The 20,287-nt window shown below is 36.3% G+C and overlaps 2 protein-coding genes across 2 annotated transcripts; both read right to left on the bottom strand.

Annotated features, from left to right (window-relative positions):
• Nucleotides 1–183: 183 nt before the first annotated feature.
• LOC144560733 (cytochrome P450 71A1-like) lies at nucleotides 184–2,119 on the bottom strand. Its single transcript, XM_078309979.1, has 2 exons — nucleotides 1,182–2,119; nucleotides 184–1,024 (listed from the first exon to the last, which is right to left on the bottom strand). Exons 1-2 carry the CDS (start codon nucleotides 2,094–2,096, stop codon nucleotides 404–406), a joined length of 1,536 nt encoding a protein of 511 aa, XP_078166105.1. The 5' UTR covers nucleotides 2,097–2,119; the 3' UTR covers nucleotides 184–403.
• A 4,341-nt stretch (nucleotides 2,120–6,460) lies between these two features.
• On the bottom strand, nucleotides 6,461–7,102 carry LOC144560881 (uncharacterized). The gene has a single exon (XM_078310102.1). It carries the CDS (start codon nucleotides 7,100–7,102, stop codon nucleotides 6,461–6,463), a length of 642 nt encoding a protein of 213 aa, XP_078166228.1.
• Between the last annotated feature and the right edge of the window lie 13,185 nt (nucleotides 7,103–20,287).

A 20,287-nucleotide genomic window follows, 5' to 3' on the forward strand; every position in this document is an offset into this window, starting at 1 on the left:
ACATTGTATATGTCAGGTTATGCTTTTGGCTCTCGATCATAATCAATAAGTGTCATTGACTTGACACTACTCGAGCTTTACAAGAAGCCATGCTCGTATTTCTTCCTGTTAGAATTTACACATTAATTAAATTGCTTATTAAATAACCCAAAAACATAACATAATTTATAGATTATTATCCGAATTTATTATAAATGTGACAAACATCACAGCACAACCCACAATTACAGATAAGATAAATAATAACGACAAATATTTTATATGTATAAAACTAATGTGGATCGAAAGTTCTGATAGTTTGGTTCTGAATTAAATATTACATATGAGAATAGTTCCCAAATATTATTTTACATAAACTGCCACATTATTCCCCTATATATAATAAGGTGCAAAACTTTTTATCTCAGATGTCTGATCTGGGAGCATTTTTAACAAGAAGCTGAAGCTCATCTTTCCTATGCACAGAGAATCCTGGTGATTCACCCATGTTGAACTCCTCTCTTGTCATTCCACTTGGCAACTCCCAATCAAATTGATGTATGAGATTTGCTAATACAAGCTCTGCGGTGGCCGTAGCAAACGAAACACCCGGACAAATTCTGCGTCCCGCTCCGAACGGGATGAGCTGGAAGTCATTGCCTTTGTAGTCTACTTGGCTACCAATGAATCTTTCTGGCATGAACTCGCCGGGCATCTCCCATGAATTTGTCTCCCTTCCAATGGCCCACGCATTGATAAGGACTTTCGTTCCTTTGGGAATTGTGAAGCCGTTTATTTCGCATTCTTCCATTGATTCCCTTGGAAGAAGCAACGGGACAGGAGGATGTAGCCGTAGGGTTTCTTTGATTACGGCTTTTAGGTAGCTCATTTTGTTCAGATCTTCTGATCTCGCCATGTCGCTGTGCTTTACTATTCCCCTGACCTCTTCTTGCAACTTCTTCATGGATTTAGGGTTCTTGATAAGCTCCGACATTGCCCAATCTATGGTGATATATGTTGTATCAATTCCAGCATCAAATGCATCCTGAATAATTTGATTGAGAAATGTTCATAGTTATAAACTCAATTGTTATACAACGATCACATATATATAAGATCATGTTTTCAGCTGATCAAGATACTTGACTTCTTTTGATATGTAATTTCAAAGATTTGAATTTTCTAAAAAAAGTAAAACTTACAAAAAGTAGCCCCTTGATGCGATCATTGGTGATATCAAACTTGATGTTAGGATCATTCTTCAAACAAAGTAAAATATCAACAAAATTATCATTATTTCCTTCACTTTGAATATGAGCTTGAATTACCTCTTCAAACAACAGTTCCCACTTAGTTCTATTTCTACGAGCCCTCCGGCTCAATCCTATAAGCCCTTCTAACCATGACAAAGAAGGAAACAAATCGCCAAAACTAAACCGTCCAATTATACAAAAACTCTCTACCACCACCTCTTGAAACATGGCATACCTCCGTTCTTCCATGATGAATTTTCCCGAAACAACCCTAAGAACTACATCATTCATGAATGAGAACAAAACCTTGCTTAATTCTATAGGATCACCACTCGATGTGGAGGCATGGTCGGCAATCTTTGCAATCAAATTACCAACTTCTGCCTCTCTAATTGTTTTATATGAGGCAATCTTGTTTGTACTCATTAAATGGATTGTGAAGATCTTTTTCAATTGCCTCCAATCTTCATTGTAAGGTTCAAAGGCCAAGTCACCAAAACGAATGATGTCAGAGACGACAGCAGAAGGTCGGGAAGCAAAGGTGAGGTCATGGGTCCGCATGATGGCATATGCCATATCAGATGACGAAACAATAAGCCATGGTACTTCACCTAAATGAAGTAGCATTAGGGGCCCATATTTCAGAGAGAGTGAATAGAGAGATTGATGGTAAAGAGAGCTTATTTGGTGAATGTTTCCTATGAATGGAAGCTTTGGAGGCGAAGGTATCAACTTTTGAGGGCCTTTCGAGGAGTTTCTTCTCTTTACGCTCAAGTAAAGTATGAAGATAGATAACAGAGATATACATAGTAGAAACAAACTCTGCATTAAATTAGTAAAGATCACCTCTTGAAGAGGCACCATTTTTGTTATTGAGAGTGCCTTCTTCTTCTCCAAAGTGGTACATATATATATAATTAAAAGTGTGTTGAATAGGACAAATTAATTAAGGAGATGAGGACACTTATCAAAATTCACCTTTTCCTCTCAACCACAACCACTTGTAATAAATTCGGTACCACTTCTCTTAAATAAAGGGTTTCTAAGTGTACGTACTTGGCTTCTAATTAACTCCGTTTATTACACTATATAGTTCATATTATTCTGCTATCATTGTTGAAAGAAGCTAAATCAACCTCTACCACGGTTGCGCCCGAAGGTAGAGGAATACCGGCGTAACTTGGGGCAAGCTTAACCGATTATTCCTGCGCTTAGGACGGGAAGTTGTCTTAGGTCCGCATTTTGCAGCTCCGGGTAATAAAGTTTTAATTATATTCTTGATTATATTTTTAATAGAATTGTTATTTATTTTATTGATCAAAATTCAGATTTAAAATAAGTTGGTTAGCTGAATTTGATCAAATTAAATTCTGATTTTAATTATTTTATAAATTGTAGAATTAATTAGTTTACCAAAATGAAAGATAAAAAATCAGTATCAAAATATTGATCATAACAAAAACTATTTCCCTGATTCGGATGGTATTTTGTATGAACTGTCACTGTAATTTGTGATATAAATTTAGCCGTTATGATTACTATGAAATTGTATTTAATTAATATTATTTGATTTAAATTACAATCGGAGAAGTTAGAAATATAAATTTGAGTTTGAATATATGCTGTGATTTATGAAATTAAATTAAGTTCCTTATATATCAATTAATGTTTTCTGTATTGAATACATTAAGAAATTATATTTGTTAATTAACTTCTAATTATGAGAATGATTTCCGCTATAAAAAATAAAATACAAGTTTGTCTTAATTTGTTTATATTATTTAGATCCCAATCATAATCAGAAATCAAAATCTTATTTCTTACTTAGACATTATAGATTTCTTACTAAAATATAAATTTAATTTTAGTAGATGGAAATTTTAATAATAAACTAAAATGATTTTAAGTTGATGTAGTTGTTGATCAATGAAATATTATATAATTGCCTTAGATTGTTGGAAAAATATGAGCTAACCAACTAATTTTAAATCTGAATTTTGATCATTAAATAAATAACAATTATATTAAAAAATATAATCAAGAATATAATTAAAACTTTATTACCCGGAGCTGCAAAATGCGGACCTAAGGCAACTTCCCGTCTTAAGTGCAGGAATTATCGGTTAAGCTTGCCCCAAGTTACACCGGTATTCCTCTACCTTCGGGCGCAACCGTGGTAGAGGTTGATGTAGCTTCTTTCAACAATGATAGCAGAATAATATGTTTTCTATAAAAAAATATTTATTTGTGGGAGAATAGAAATTGAGTTTTATGAATTATAGAGCTAAGAGGAAGAAGAGATATCAATTATTGGATAATAGCTTTCCAAATGGTATGTGTTATTTATAGGCAAAACCATAGATATCAATCAATTTGTGCATTCATGACTATTAAAAATAATATTCAATATATATTACTGTTTCTTTTGTTAATAAGAAATTGAACCGAAATGCATCAATGAAAATGAAACGGTAATAAATGAATAAATGGTAATCATGTATATATAGAAACTCAAATGGAAAATGGATTTATTTCCTGCGCAACCTCTGGTGCAAGTTGTGCCAATTAACTCAATTGATTATGAGTAAATGTCAAGATTAGAAATTGCATTGACAGCTTGCTCTCTACCATACTATGATTTGATTTTCTGTGGCAGTGGATAGTAAGTTTCATGTATAAATTGGATCAAATGATTCACCATTAGCTCCATAATTCATAAAATTAAAACGTTAATATTAACATAAATATTTATTTAAATAAATTTTGTGTTTTCAAAATATATTTCTAACAATCCCCCACAAAACTCAAAATTTAATTAAAATAAAATAAACTAAAACCATATATATATATAAATATTTCTGCTACCTTTGTTTATACTGTGCATTGGGCAAAATGTTTTGATTTCGCTTAGTGTCAATAATTTCAGTCCGAAAAGATCGGAGTGAACCAGGTCTTGAACAACGATTCCTTTGATCGGAACTTACATTATTACACACACAGTACAGAAAACTACATCGCGGGTTGTTTGATCAAATTTCTAAATCTGAATTTTGATCAATAAAATAAATAACAATTCTATTAAAAATATAATCAAGAATATAATTAAAACTTTATTACCCGGAGCTGCAAAATGCGGACCTAAGGCAACTTCCCGTCCTAAGCGCAGGAATAATCGGTTAAGCTTGCCCCAAGTTACGCCGGTATTCCTCTACCTTCGGGCGCAACCGTGGTAGAGGTTGATGTAGCTTCTTTCAACAATGATAGCAGAATAATATGTTTTCTATAAAGAAAATATTTATTTGTGGGAGAATAGAAATTGAATTTATAAATTATAGAGCTAATAGGAAGAAGAGAGTATATCGATTATTGGATGATTGTTCTCCAAATGGTATGTGTTATCTATAGGCAAAATTATAGATATCAATCAATTTATGCATTCATGACTATTAAAAATTATATTCAATATATTACCGTTTCATTCGTTATTAAAAGAAATTGAATAGGAAATATAAATGAAAATGAAACGGTCCATTGAATAAATGGCAATCATGCACATACAGAAACTCAAACGGAAATTTGATTTCCTTGCTTGCGTAAGCTGGAGCAAATTAAGTAAATGACAAGATTTATAAATTGCATCAAAGACCCGAAAAACTTGCTATCTACCATATATATATATGATTTGATTTTCAGTGGCAGTAGATAGTAAGCTTTTGTGTAGTAATTGGATTAAGAAATTATTTCACAATTAGCTCTATAATTCATAAAATTAAAACATTAATATTAACATAAATAATTATTTAAATAAATTTTGTGTTTTCAAAATATATTTCTAACAGTTCAATGCTAGGTCTTGAACCATCCAAACATTCCAAAATAGTTGCTGGAATGACTGGAAAAATAATGTCTTTTGCAGTTTCAAATTGGTACAGTATTAAGTCGTGCTACTCCGATCACCCTAACGCATCGATCCCCTTCCACGATCTTATTTTAGCCCAATTATGACGGAATTAAGTCTTGACAACACCTCCTCCTACCATCCCCCGCGCAAGCAATCATCATAATTGCTAACACTCATGTTGTCATATATAATGGGGTAGCAAGAGAAACAACGAGAGAGGTTATAAAGATTGTGTGGGCACAGGCAAGAGCCGAAGAAGATAAGAGTCCAATCTGAATGTGAAGAACGAGTACGTCCAATTTTAATTAATTCTTAATTAATTGTAGCTTTTCAAAATCTTAAACATAATTAATTTAAATTCTAAATATATTTGCCTTCTAAACAAAACCCTAATATGTACTTTCAAAAATCTAAGGAACTTCATAGGTACCATGAGGACTGTTACAAGCTAGGTGAATAGAAATGATGGTATTTTACTATTTTAATTATAGAATAGTGGTGCATTTTTTAAATATGGAAAGTTTAACGTGTATATAAGTCTAAAAAGTCCAACAAGCTATTTCTAGTAAATTTTAAATTTGCATCTGAACTGCACATAAATATATGACTTGAAAGGAACCAAGTCTAGTTGTCAAGGAACATAAATGCAATATGATGACAGTTTTTTAAACTAAAAAACTTACTTTTTTGACATTTTTTTTTTTTTGCATGTAATTAAGAACTAGGTCTGGTGCAGTGGTAGAGTATTTCTACTTGTGTCCTAGAGCTCTTGGGTTCGAATCAGTCTCCTTGTGAAAAATGTAAGGAGAAGACTCTTAAAATTCCTTTCTTCATACCCCAAAATGTGTTACGTAAGAACTTGATCCTAAAATTGAAAAAAAAAGGAATTGTATGCTTTCTAGTAGGTTGTCGATGGAGAAATATCTCCTAATTTTAATATTGAACATCATGTAGTAATACATTGATTTGATGTTATAGACAATTTTCAAGGGCATTAAAAGTGTTTTTGATAAGATACAATATCGAATGGACTGGTAGTACTGGTGCTGAATAACATGTGCAGCTATGTTGTGTACCTCAATTTCTAAGATTCAGTGAAACTGGGAGAATAAAATGAAATTGAGAGAAAAGAAAGAGAAAGAGAAAGAAGAGAATATGATTCTTTATTTCATAATTCCTTTTTTGTTTTACATGCCTTAGCTATATGTAGCCTTTTATCTCTTAACAACTAATTACTGTTCAATAACAGAATCAGTTACAATGACACTCTAACAAATAGAAAATGCAAAACTATACATCTCCTTTACAAGCCTCTCCAGTAGTGATTTTACCCTTCTCTTCTACACTGGGTCAGCCTTGCCGTATTTGACACTCCCTCCTCCTCCAAATCAACCTTGTCCTCAAGGGTTGAATCGGGAAATTGCTGTATCAGCGTTTCATAATCCTCCCACGTAGCCTCAGATTCTGGTAAATTGGACCATTGTACCAAAATTTCTGCAGCAGCTGTATTGCCTTTCTTCACTATACGCCTTTGTAGAATTGCCACAGGTTCTACCCTCCATTTACCATCAGCCCCCATAATTGGTAAATTTGGTAACACTGGCTGTCCATTTCCAATTCTACCCTTCAGTTGTGACACATGGAAGACAGGATGGACTTGAGAGCCAGTGGGCAATTTGAGTTTGTATGCCAACTTCCCTATCTTTTCAATTACTTCAAAAGGCCCACTGTATTTGCATCTTAACTTATGATTTTTCTTACCACCAACTGTTGTTTGCCTATAGGGTTGCAGCTTCAAATACACCCAGTCGCCAATAGAAAAGTGCCTTTCAGTTCTACTCTTGTCAGCAAATCGTTTCATCCTTTCCTGTGCCTTCAGTAGCTGTTCTCTGAGTTGTACCAGTGCTGATTGCTTTTCCCTAATCAGCTCATTAACAGCTTCAACCTTGCTGTTAGGTATTGACCCCATTGGAAAGTGAGGGGGTTCATACCCATACAAAGCATGGAATGTGTTGTTCGTACAATAATCTTTTACGTCTATTTGACTAATTTGCAAAAACATACAATTATTGAATTTTACGATTTCTTCTATTTTGAGAATATGTAGGTCCAAGAAGAGTAAGAACTGCAGTATAATATGCTTGGACTGAAGAAATCACGAAGACTTTTATCAAGAATACAAATTGTAAAATCAGAAACTTGGTAAAGTATGTGTGAGGTTGATTAAAATGGGATAAAACGTTGGTAACGTTTTTAAAACGTTGTAACGTTTTATATTGATCAGAAGCAACAAACTGATCAAAAGAAGAATCAAGTTATAACGTTAAAACGTTATACAACCGTTGTGATGTTTTACAAACGTCATAACGTTTGACAAACGTTTTAACGTTTAATAGCTTTAGAACTGCTGAAGCACAGCTGTTCAGTATCAGCTAGAAACGTTGTAACGTTTATAAAACATTGTAACGTTTATAAAACATTGTAACGTTTTAAAGCTTCAAATAACTTCTATTTTGATCAAGTTTTTACAGGATAAAACGTTGTAACGTTTTATAAAATGTTGGTAACGTTTTACTAAGCTGTCAGAGAATTAAAACCCTAAAATCGCATTTGAATAAAACGTTGTAACGTTTTATGTCAAACATCTCATTTTTGAGCTGACACTATAAATAGAGTGATGGGATCTCTTTCTCATTATCTTAGCCGACCCTAATTAATTCAAAAGTGATTTTCTGAGAGCTTAGCATACTCCATTGTTGTGAGAGCCTAAAATTTCAAAATCCCTCAAGCAACCTCAAACCTACTTCACTAATCTTGATATAGATTAGGTTAGAGTGATCTATTGAGTGTTTCTCTTGTGTTCCTAGACAATCGAGACCTTGTTCTCATCTCTTTGAGTTGGCCGTTTGACTTCCCGCTTGGTATGTAAGGGCTCAACGGTTCACAAGTTGTAATCCTTTCGTATTGGGTAATAGGAAGGCGCACCTCACAAGGTTGCGAAGCCCCGGAGACGTAGGCCTTTGTTTTGCCGAACTCCGTTATCACCCTGCGTGTCAAATTTCTCTAAACTCATCTCTTTACTTTCAATTGCAATTTAATTTCAGTTTTTGAGCAATTAGAGGTGCCCCTAAGTACAACAGAATGGAGTTGTTTTGATAGCTATGTGGTAATTGGTATTATACCACCACTCAGCCAAATACACCCAATCAACCCATTTCTTTGGTCTAGCATGTACCATACATCTAAGATACTGCTCCAAACACTGATTTAACCTCTCGGTTTGTCCATCAGTCTGAGGGTGATATGCTGTGCTTAGATTCAACTGGATATGGAGCTAAGACATCAATTCTTTCCAAAATAAACTAGTGAATACCGGGTCTCTATCAGAAATCAACTTAGTTGGCAACCCATGCAGTTTGTAAATATTTTCCAAGAAGAGTTTGGCCACTCCAGTAGCAGTGTAAGGCAATTCGATTGGTATGAAATGACCATACTTTGTAAGTTTGTCAACAATGACCAAAATACCCTCTTTCCCACCTGATTTCGGTAGCCCAGTAATAAAATCCATACATACTGTCTCCCATGCTCCCTTTGGCACTGGTATGGGATCTAATAGGCCTGGTGGTGGTACATTCTCCCCTTTGTTTAATTGACACACATGACAAGCTCTAACATGACTGAGGATGTCAGCTTTCATGTTTGGCCAATAAAATAATTTCTTAGTTCTTTGTAAGGTGCCTAATATTCCTGAGTGCCCACCCACACTTGAATCATGCATCCATTGAATTACCTTGCATCTCCAATCATTACCTGACCCCACATACAGCCGGTTTTTATATCTTACCACACCCATGTGCACAGTGATCTTCTCATCTTTAATAGATCCTTCCATTGGTTGTAGCTGCTCTTGTGCCCACTTATCATGCTTATAGCTTTCCTTGAGTTCTTCTATCCAAGTTGGAATGACTTCAGTTACAGCATTCATTACGGCTTGATCCTCATCCCCTCCTTCTCTTCTTCTTGACAATGCATCAGCGACCAGGTTGTCTGCCCCCTTTTTGTATTGAATGGTGTAGTCCAGCCCCAAAAGTTTGCACAAGCTTTTATGTTGAGGAGTATGATTCAATCTCTGTTCAAACAAAAACTTTAAACTAACATGATCAGTTCTAATTATAAAATGAGTGCCCTGGAGGTAGTGCCTCCACTTTTGTACTGCTGAGACCACCGCCAATAGTTCCTTTTCATATGTGGAAAGAGCTTGACTTCTAGCACCCAAAGCCTTGCTAAAATATGCCATTGGCCTCTTCCCTTGCATTAAGACAGCCCCTAGCCCTTTGTCACTTGCATCCGTTTCTACAACGAAAGGTTGTGAAAAATCTGGCATGGCCAATACCGGTGCTTCACACATGGCTGCTTTGAGCTTTTGAAATGCTTGATCAGCTTCCTGGCCCCACTTAAACGCATCCTTCTTCAATAGATCAGTGAGTGGTTTACTCAATACCCCATATCCCTTAACAAACTTCCTGTAGTATCCCGTCAAGCCCAAAAACCCTCTTAATTCCTTTACATTTCTTGGAATTGGCCATGTTGCCATAGCATGAATCTTGCTTGGATCAGTAGCAACTCCCTCTTCACTTATCACATGACCCAAATACTCTACCGTTCTCATGCCAAATTCACATTTACTTTCTTTTGCATACAGCTGATGCTCTTTTAGCTTTTGTAAAACTGCTTCGAGGTGGCCAACATGCACAGTCTCATCTGGACTATATACTAAAATATCATAAAAAAACACCAGAACAAAATTTCTCAAGTATGGTTTAAAGATGTGATTCATTAAAGACTGAAAAGTAGCTGGAGCATTGCTCAGTCCAAATGGCATCACCAGGTATTCAAAATGCCCTTCACGGGTTCTGAAAGCTGTTTTGCTCACATCTGCATCTTTCATCCGGATCTGATGGTACCCGGACCTTAGGTCAATTTTTGAGAACACTCTTGCTCCATGTAACTCATCCAATAAGTCCTCGATTACTGGGACTGGATATTTGTTTTTAACAGTGAGTGAATTAAGCTTTCTATAATCCACACACAATCGCCAACTACCATCCTTCTTCTTCACTAACAAGGCTGGAGAAGCATAGGGACTCGATGACGGCTGAATCACTGAATTTTTGAGCAACTCCTCTATGATTTTCTCCATTTCCAGCCTCTGAAAATGGCTGTACCTATAGGGCCTCAAGTTTACTGGTTTAGCACCTGGTATCAAGGGTATATGGTGGTCAAATGGACGTTTTGGTGGCAGTGTTGTTGGTTCTTGAAAGATTTCAGAGTACCGTGCCAGTACTTGCTGAATTTCTTTGTCCTGGGTCTTGGTGTGGTTTGATTCGGGCTTGATTAGCATCACCTGTGCCACTATGACATCACCTCCATTTCTTATCTCCTTTTCTATATTAACAGTCTGACACATTTTGATTTGGGCACACTCTTCTCTCATCTGTAATTTCACCGGCTTGCCATTTTTTTCAAATGCAATCCACTTCTCCAACCAATCCACTTGCATTGGTCTATACTGGGCTAACCAATCTATTCCCAATATAACATCATACCCTTGAATATTCAGCACCCTCAAGGTGTCAGTAAATTGATACCCTTGTATGCTGTATATTAGCCCTTCACACCGGGTATCGGTCACCATTTTCTCCCCATTGGCCATCATTACAATCATAGGTATTGTTCTAGAAATTGTGCAGTTAATATCTCGTAAGACTTCAGGATGAATGAAGCTGTGGGTGCTCCCACTATCCATCAGTGCCCACACATCCCTTTCACCAATTTGTCCTTTAAACCTCATGGTGGTATCAGTGCCCACACATCCCTTTCACCAATTTGTCCTTTAAACCTCATGGTGGTCAAATGCGGGTTAGAAGAAGTTGCACACATTGACACAATTGCTTCCTCGGTTTCAAACTCCATTTGGAATTCAGGGTTTCCGCACGTTTCCTCTTCACCACCACCCACTCCCTCCTCTGTATTGCCCAATAGCATATGTACATTAACCTTGCACTGATGCCCTGGGTAATATTTATCTCCGCATTTAAAACACAGCCCAAGAGCCTTCCTTTGTTCTATAAGGGTATTTCTGGTATTGCCATTTCCTGGCTTCCACTCAATAGCTTTTGGTTTTGAATTATTGGCTGGAGGATAGGTAATTGTGGGTGCAGCAGCAGGTTTCAATCCCATTCTATTTCTTTTATACTGATAATCAAGAGAGGCTTCTAAGTGCTTTGCTTGTGTAAAAGCATCCAGTAAACTGTATGGAGATTTTGCCAATACCAAGTGTTTAATATCTTCCCTTAAACCGGTGATAAATGCAGTAATGTAGTGAGTCTCTGGTAAATAGGGAGATTCAATTTGGGACCTGGTTTTTACTAATTCAAATTTTTGCATGTATTCCCTCACACTACCGGTTTGATACAACCTCTTTAACTCCTCATAGGCTGTTTGATTAGTAGCATCAGAAAATCTCACGTTAACCAATTTGGCTAACTCATCCCATGAAGGATGGTCATGAGTAGTACGGTAACCTCTATACCAGGCACTAGCTTCACCTTGAAGGTTCACCACAGCTTGTAAGGTCTTGTGCTCTTCAGGGATTTGGAACAATTCAAAACAATACTGACACTTGGCTACCCAATCCTCGGGATCTTGGCCGTTAAAAGAGGGAAAATCCTGTCTCAACCCAAAAATCTTGACTTCTTTACCTTCTGTAGTAATCTTTCTTTGTTCTTGATTTGTAAAGGAGTCGGGGCCATTCGGTGGTGTCAGAACATAGGGAGGAGAGGTCGGGGATCCTCCATTTGGCAGTGTGATGATAGCCTCTAATCTGGCCATCCTCTCCTCGTTTTCTTGCTGTAATTGAGCCTTAAACCCGTGGAATTGATCGTTGACGTGTTTCAAGACTGCAACTTGGATGTTTGTTTCCCTCGCCTTGGCCTTCTCCTCTTCCTTCTCAGCGAAGATTCTCTGCACTTGCAAAAGCCTCGTCCATAGTTCCTCAATGGATGTAGGAACTGGAATTTCGCTGACCTGGCTGCTATCCATGGATCCGTACCGGTACCGCTGCACCGTGAACGGTGATCTGCTAGCTCACACGAATTGGTACCGATGAGTGCTCTGATACCACTTTGTTGTGTACCTAAGTACACAACAAGGCAATTCAACTATGAATTGACTCAGAAATCAAACCAGTGTAGCTCAATTTCTAAGATTCAGTGAAACTGGGAGAATAAAATGAAATTGAGAGAAAAGAAAGAGAAAGAGAAAGAAGAGAAGATTATTCTTTATTTCATAATTCCTTTTTTGTTTTACATGCCTTAGCTATATGTAGCCTTTTATCTCTTAACAACTAATTACTGTTCAATAACAGAATCAGTTACAATGACTCTCTAACAAATAGAAAATGCAAAACTATACATCTCCTTTACAAGCCTCTCCAGTAGTGATTTTACCCTTCTCTTCTACACTGGGTCAGCCTTGCCGTATTTGACAAGCTACAACTATTGATTTTATGATTCTCACCCGTTCCTTTGACTAGCTAAGATTGTGGATTAAAAGTTCTTTAATTTTTTGAAAAAGACAAAATGTCCGTTTCATAGAATAAAAATGTAACTAGCTAAGATTGTGGTTTTTACCATGGGTTTAGCACGGTTTTGACCACTGGTTAGCATGGTTTGACCACGGATTAGCACAATTTTGCATGGGTTACCACGGTTTTGACCATGGGTTAGCACGGTTTAGTACGGTTTAGGCATGGTCGGGTCCGAATTTAGATCCAGTCCACGGGTTTAGAACCACCCGGGTTAGTCTGGATCTAGTAGAAAATATACACCAAAAACAGTGCTAAGAGTCTCTCTATCCTCGGTTGAGGCTGATCCGAGTCGGTTCCATGGTTTGTTCGATCCAATCCTGGACTAGCCGATTTTTTTCAAAACAATAATCTTAATTATAAAAGTAGTAACTCTCAAACAGTTAAGTAACCTGACCTTCAATCAATCTTTTCTCAAAAAAAAAGGTCAGCCTTCAACCAAAATTAATAAATCATAAATACTCAATATTAAAGTCATTTTTTTCCCTTTTGTTCATATTAGTAAATAAAAAAGAAATATTCAAAAAAAAAAGTCATATACAATGGGTGTGTCCGGTGTCGACTCAAATTTGAGTCTGATTGGTTAATACTTTCATTCGATCTGCTTTAAAATCGGTGTACGTCGCTTCAATATTTATGCATCTCAATTTCAAAATTTGTACACATCTAATGTGTATAAATTTTAAGCGGATCAAACGGAAACATAGCTCATCGAATGCACCTCTTTCCCAGAAGAAAAAGGTGAACTTTGATTCAATAAGCGGACATTTAACAGCCCATAAAGACTATAAATGGGCTCAATTCTTTTATCCATGATCTAAACCCGGAAAGTATAAACTGGCCCAATAATATGGGTTGCCTGGCTACAATACAAAAGACATTATATAAATTTGAGTGTCTCTATATATGGTACGACGCATATTACGGTCCCATGTATAATTCAAAAGCTGGACCTTTGAATCTGTCTTAACATTTGTGTATGAAAGCGCGCTCGATCAATCGTTAACGGAGCTCCCCCTAAAATCGATGATCCAGATTAGTATCCGCGATGATATACTGACAGAAAGGTATTTTTCTACTAGCGATGGTAGCATCCGCGAGGATATACTGTCGATGAATATTGTTTCATTCTTGTATAAATATAACAGGAGCTCTGTTAACCAATGATCCAGTGCAATTTCATAGAACAAATATTGACGCAAATTCAAAGGCCCAGATTTTGAATTATAATTAGAAACCATAATATGCGTCATACCATAGACTCATTTTACTACAAGAATGAAACAATATCTGCGAGGGTAAAAAATAATTATCCGCAAAGATATACCAACAGAACCGTGTTTTTTTCTATTAGCGACGGTAGTATTCGTGAGCGTATACCAACAATATCGATCTGTCGCATATATTGTCCCCTTTTGTGTATATATAAATTTTGTACTTAAAATTATATATTCCAATTTCCAACTCCTTTGGCATGTTCTTTGCTTGAGTCAACAGTCAGTCAACAGTCAAAATTTCTATCCTTGGAGAAGCTCGATGCACATGCACTTTTTCACTTTTTATTTGCGCCTCTAGATATAGGTGCAATCGTGCATGTCCACTATGAATTATATATCCAATCATAGGCCCAGTATGGAGACAGGCTTATCCAATTAATTAAGTCATTAATTAAAGTTACCCAATATCAAATGTGAACTTTATTGTTCGCACTAGAACATATATAATAATAGGCGTGTTCAAAGAAATTGCTTGGAAAATAACACGTTTGGTAGATGCCTTTTCCTTTGGAGTACATGACTTCTAAGGCAGGAAGCAATAAACTAGCATTAATTTCACGTGTTGTTGAGGACTACAGAAGACTAACACTTTTTGCGAGGGTAAAAAGTAACTTTTTGTGAGGGAGTACCGTTATAAACGTTCCTTTTCTATTCGCGACGGTACTTTTTGCGAGGGAGTACCGTCATAAACGTTCATTTTCTATTCGGGACGGTACTTTGACATGTTGATATATCGACAACTAAAACACATATTAAAGAGTTTATTTTTCATAAATATATAAAAATAACATCAGAAATTTATCACGAAGGAGAGCAGAATTGGCATAAATTAAGAATATAGAGCAAATATATAAATTAAGAAATATCCTCCTCAAAAACTTCAATATTACGTATTTCCCTCTCAAAAATTTATAATATCATATTTATCCTTCAAAACTACAAAAACCCACATATTTACCCATTATGAATTTACAATATATTAAATATATTTAAAAATATTTAAATAATAATATTCATGATTCTAGCATGTAGCTCAGACCATTATACCCTTTGTTTCTCACCGTTCTCTCTCTCCATTTGTTCTCTCTTTCTCTCCGTCCAAGTTCATGCCACAGCTCAGACTCTCACTATAGCAGAAAAGACTATCAGTGACCGGTTTTCCGGTCACTGATAGTCATGGCGCCGGTCACTGATAGTGATCCCGGTCGCAGATATCCGATTCCGGTCGCTGACAGTCCGGTCGCTAAAAGCATTGTCGCAGATACTCTTCTGATGACGTCACCGGTTGCTGATTGATGTCATCCGGTCTCTGATAAGTTTTCTGCGACTAATTTTTTTTTGTCGCTATTGTTTTTTGCTGACGTCAGAAAAAAGTATCAGAGACCGGTTTACCGGTCGCTGATGATTCTACCAACATTTTTTGTTTGTTTGTTTTATTATTTACATTTCTCCATGATATTTGATAACAAAAATACAACATTACATCAATTAACATAAATAAGACAACAAATATCAAACATACAAGTACCAAAAAAACATAACAAACATACCAAAAATCAAACATCAATACCAATCATATCTCAAATAATATCTAAACAAAACATTTAAACTACATAAGTCATTGTACCATACCAAATAACATCTAAACTACACAAACCTATATCTAACTTGTCAATACCAGTACCATTCTAGTTTGGTACCACCCTGATACAATTATTTAAATACAAGATAATTAAGTACCGTTCTCTGGCTTCGATCAAGGCAGCTTCTGAACTCAAACTCTCTTCGACCCTCTTCCTAATTGCTTCTTCAATTCTTTTAGCAGTCTCCTTTTCCAATAGCTTTAGTTCAATCTCCTTTTGTTTCCTGTCAAAGAGAGCTAAGTCTGGATTATTTTAGTAAATGGAGGTAATTTTGTTGGGACAACAATTTTAACCTTAACTTTAACAATTGGGTATTTGCAAATAACCTAAAAATTAAACAAATCTAATTACATATTTTCATTCTTTTATTTTATCCTCCAGTGCACTGGTATTAAAACATGAGCCTGATATCCTAAGAAATCGTCAATTCAATTTTCCGATCCAGTTCTGAACTAAGAAGATGGTCAAAATCAAGCTCTTTTTTAAACTAAAGATTTAAATCATACTTCAACAATGCAAAATCAAGCTCTAGTAATTATTAGCTAGATTAATATCAAATTAACGAAAAAAAAAATTAATCTAGAATCTCACTAAGCAAAATCGAACAAGGGAAAAGAGAGAAGATACCAGTGTCGTCGATTCCGGGCGAGACGCTGGTGGTGCTGGTCGCGAGTCCAGAAGATGGCGCCGGCGCGAGAGAGAGATGGTGACTGGTGAAGCGAGAGAGAGAGAGATTGAGCCTCTGCTGGCCCACTTGGCGTAGGGGAGATTCACGTAACGGGGCCGCCTCTGCTAGTTCACCGAGCCTCTGTTGTTCCACTCAAGCTCCTTCTAACCACGAATTGAAAAAAATACGAATTGAATAGAAAATCGAATTGAGCAGAAATTTGAGAAGAGATTCGAGGTTCTAACCTGTTGAGCAGAGATTTGAGCACAAAATCGCAGCAAATCACCAAAAATCATTGAAAATTGAATTGGGCGCGTGCAGGGGAAGATGAAACGTGGGGGAAAAGGGAAAAAACTAGGGTTCTGTCTGGCGTGGGGGAGAAGGCTGACGCCTTTTTTTTTACCCAATACTTTCAGCGACCGGCAATGGCGCCGGTCGCTGATATGGTCGCAGATGCCAGTGGTCGCCTGATGAATGGAATTTTTTTTTTTTTCGAGAAATTGAGTTTCTGCGACCGGCGTCAGCCCCGGTCGCTGATACCAGTCGCAGAAATTTCATTTTGCTGTAGTGTCTCCCGCCTTTGTTTTCTTATCCCCACCTCGCACCTCTCCGATACGGCACCGTCTCTCCCAACTACGATTTGTTCCAATGCATTAATTTTGGCATCTCGTCATCCCTATTAGTTTTGCACGGCTTCAATTCTGTTGACATGGCTGCGATCGATCTCTTTGAGACCAAGATGGGAGAATATGGTTGAGTTGTCAAAAAAGTTATGAAATTTAGGTTTTGTGTTAATTTTTTTGGCAAATTCTTTATCTTTAGATGGTAGTGATGTGAGCCTATTTGGTACTGATAAGAGTCTTCAATATTCAGGTATAGTTGTGCTTGACACTCAAATACAGTGGACCATTCAATTAAAGTTATTTAGAAAGCTACCGATTCTTAAGAGTTTCTATATTTATAAAGCTACAAAAAATTATTTAAAGTTACTGATTGTTTGTTTAGAAAATTATTGAAAAGACTTAAACTTTCAAGTATTATATGTTTATACTATCATATGAAAAGACAGAGCATCGGAGAATAGAAAGAGAAAGAGATACGTATTTGAATTTCTGTTTTATTTTTTATTTTTTTTTATTCATGCTCATTGTCTGATTACATTGTCTTATATACATAGTTCAAAAAATCGGCCGATTCAACTCGGAATCGGACGGGACCGAGCCGATTTTTGCCCGATTCTCGAGTTTGTGCGATATTTTCAAAAAAAATCGGATGAACAGTGCTTGACTCGACCGATTTTCCCATTTTTCGGCCGAGTCAAGCCGAGTTACACAGAGTTGAGCCGATTCCGGCCGAGTAACCTGGACCGAGCCGGCTGTGCTGTCGTAGGTCGAGTAATTGGCACTGTCGAGCAATCATAGGTCGAGCAATCGGCGGTGCTGTGCTGTCCGTTTGATTTCAATCGGCGCAGAAATTTCATTTGGCACAGGAGTCCGAGTCCCATTCGATTTTAATCGGAGAAGAAAATGAGTAAGCACGCGGAGAAGAAAATGTGGAAGCGTTAAAAGGGAAAATTACAATCCAACCCTCCTCATTTTACTATTTTACTATTTTAAATCTTATTCTAACATCCAGTACAGATGCTCTATTATATGATTTTATAATGCGGTTTTCTTTCTAATTTACTCTAAGATCCAGTACAGATCCTTTTCTTTCTAATTTTCTAGTAATTTACGGGAGAGACCGAGAGAGATGGAAGAAAGGATATGAATGGGGAATTCGGGTCCCACGTGTCTCATTAAAATTTTCTTTTTTACAATTTCAACCTTTAAATTTTAAGGTTTTGTAAATCAGTTCCAATTAAGTAAAAAAAGATTAAAAAAATTTAAAGTATAAATTTTCTAAAATGTCTATCGATCTCGTCTAACCCTCAACATTTATTTCTAACTATTTCATATGTACTTTATTTTTAGACAAATCGATTTTCAAATAATTTATTTATCCTATTTAATTTTAAATTAACTAAATTTTCTTATTCATCTGCCTAAAAAACTATTTGTTTATTTAATGCTACCTATTTTAGTTATAATGTTTGTATTATATTGTTACCTAGGAGAACTTCAAAATTATACTTTTAATACAAAGTACGATGAGATGATTCAGCTAGCTCGGCATAGTTTCTGGCAATAAAAAGTGTGTTCTATTTGTAATGTTGTATTACATTATATAATTAGTGGATTATTTGAGTGCAATGTTTTGTCTTAATATAGTTTTTTTACAAATTATTTTTATCAATTTTTTTCCTACATTTTGGCTAAAAAACAAGTTTCAGCCCAAAAAATCCGAGTTGCTGATCCGATTCTGGCCGATTCATCCGATTCTGATTCCACGGTCAAAAACCCGATTCAGAGTTTTAGAACTATATATGCAGGTTTTACTTTGCCACTGTTCGATAACAGTGAACTCTAGGAATAATAGGAGCAAAATAGATTTGTATAGGGGTATGATCTACTTTTAAACCTTTCTATTCCGAGCTCATGTAATCTCTATTTGTAAGAATGCTGTGAAAGGTAAGCGCCAAAGGGCTTTATCCAAAAAAAAAAAAAAAAAAGAACTATAGCATTGATCAACTATTTTTTAAGTATTTGATACAGATTGGATCGATCATAGGGATTGCAATTACAACAATTTTTCATTCTTTTAGAAATGCATGGTTGTATAAAACAAAAATTGGAGAAGAAATTCCCAGAAACATTTATATATTGAGGAACATTATATATTGAGGAACATTATCGATTGCAATTACAACCAAGATCAGTTTTATACATGGTCTAGTGTTGCGGACATCATCAACTTTGCTCTCTCCCTGCCTAAACACTCTCAAACGGCTTTTCTTATCATGTTTAGTGCCTTGTGTTGGACCATATGGAAAATTCGCAATGAATCTTGTTTTCAGCATACTAAACTCAAATCTTTTAGGTCTATTGTGCTAATGGTGGTTGCTCTTATTAATTATTGGACAGGGGCTGTTAAAAAGCATCTTCGAGAGCTGGTGGTTGCTGATTGGTTGCCCCAAGAGATTGAGACGGTGCCCCTGCAAATCTGGGATCCCAATGAAGACTGTGATGGGACTGCACTCCAAATGGTGGTGTATAGGCCTCCTGGCGATGGAGATGATGCCTCAGCCCCATTTGAGGCTTGAATGCTTTCCAGAACTTTATAAATATATCTAGCTTGTATGAATTAGATAGTTTTGCTAGGACATATCTCTGCAGCTATTTTGTTGGTTAGATAATTCTGTTGGTTTTGCTTGAATACACACTCTAAACTATGCTGTAATGATTTGGTACTTTGTTTCTTTAATGAAACGGGCAACGATGCCTTTTATCAAAAAAAAAAAAAAAAAAATATGTGCTAGGATCTAATTTAGAACAACAAGAGAGAAGACAAAATCGAATAGAACTTTTCTCCAAATTAGCTACAAAAATCTAGTAAAACTTCTACAAAATTTAGATTTAGATATCACAAGAGATTCACAATGCATTCACATAATATAATTTAATAATTATACTCACAGAATTATAACTCTGAAACCTCTTCGCTTGAGCAAAATTGGTGAGAAATGAGTTGAACAGATGAGGAAGGAAAACTACTATCGATCAGCAGATGATGATCTTCCTCACAGAGTCTTAAGTAAAAGTTCTTTTCTCAAAGCGTACTCCACTAGATCAACAGCCTGAGATAGGAACAAGGCATAATCGAAAGGCAGGAAGCGTTGCCACGTGGCTATCGAGTTGGAAACTGACCTCATAGAGCAGGACACGGCGAAGGGACGATGCGGAGAGAGAAACGATGTAGTACGGTGTGGATCTTGTGTGTACGGCGGTCAGAGCGTGAGAGAGATGGGGGCAGCAGTGGTCAC

This window comes from Carex rostrata, chromosome 10 (assembly GCF_964058835.1).
Source record: "Carex rostrata chromosome 10, lpCarRost1.2, whole genome shotgun sequence".
Lineage (NCBI taxonomy): Eukaryota > Viridiplantae > Streptophyta > Magnoliopsida > Poales > Cyperaceae > Carex > Carex rostrata.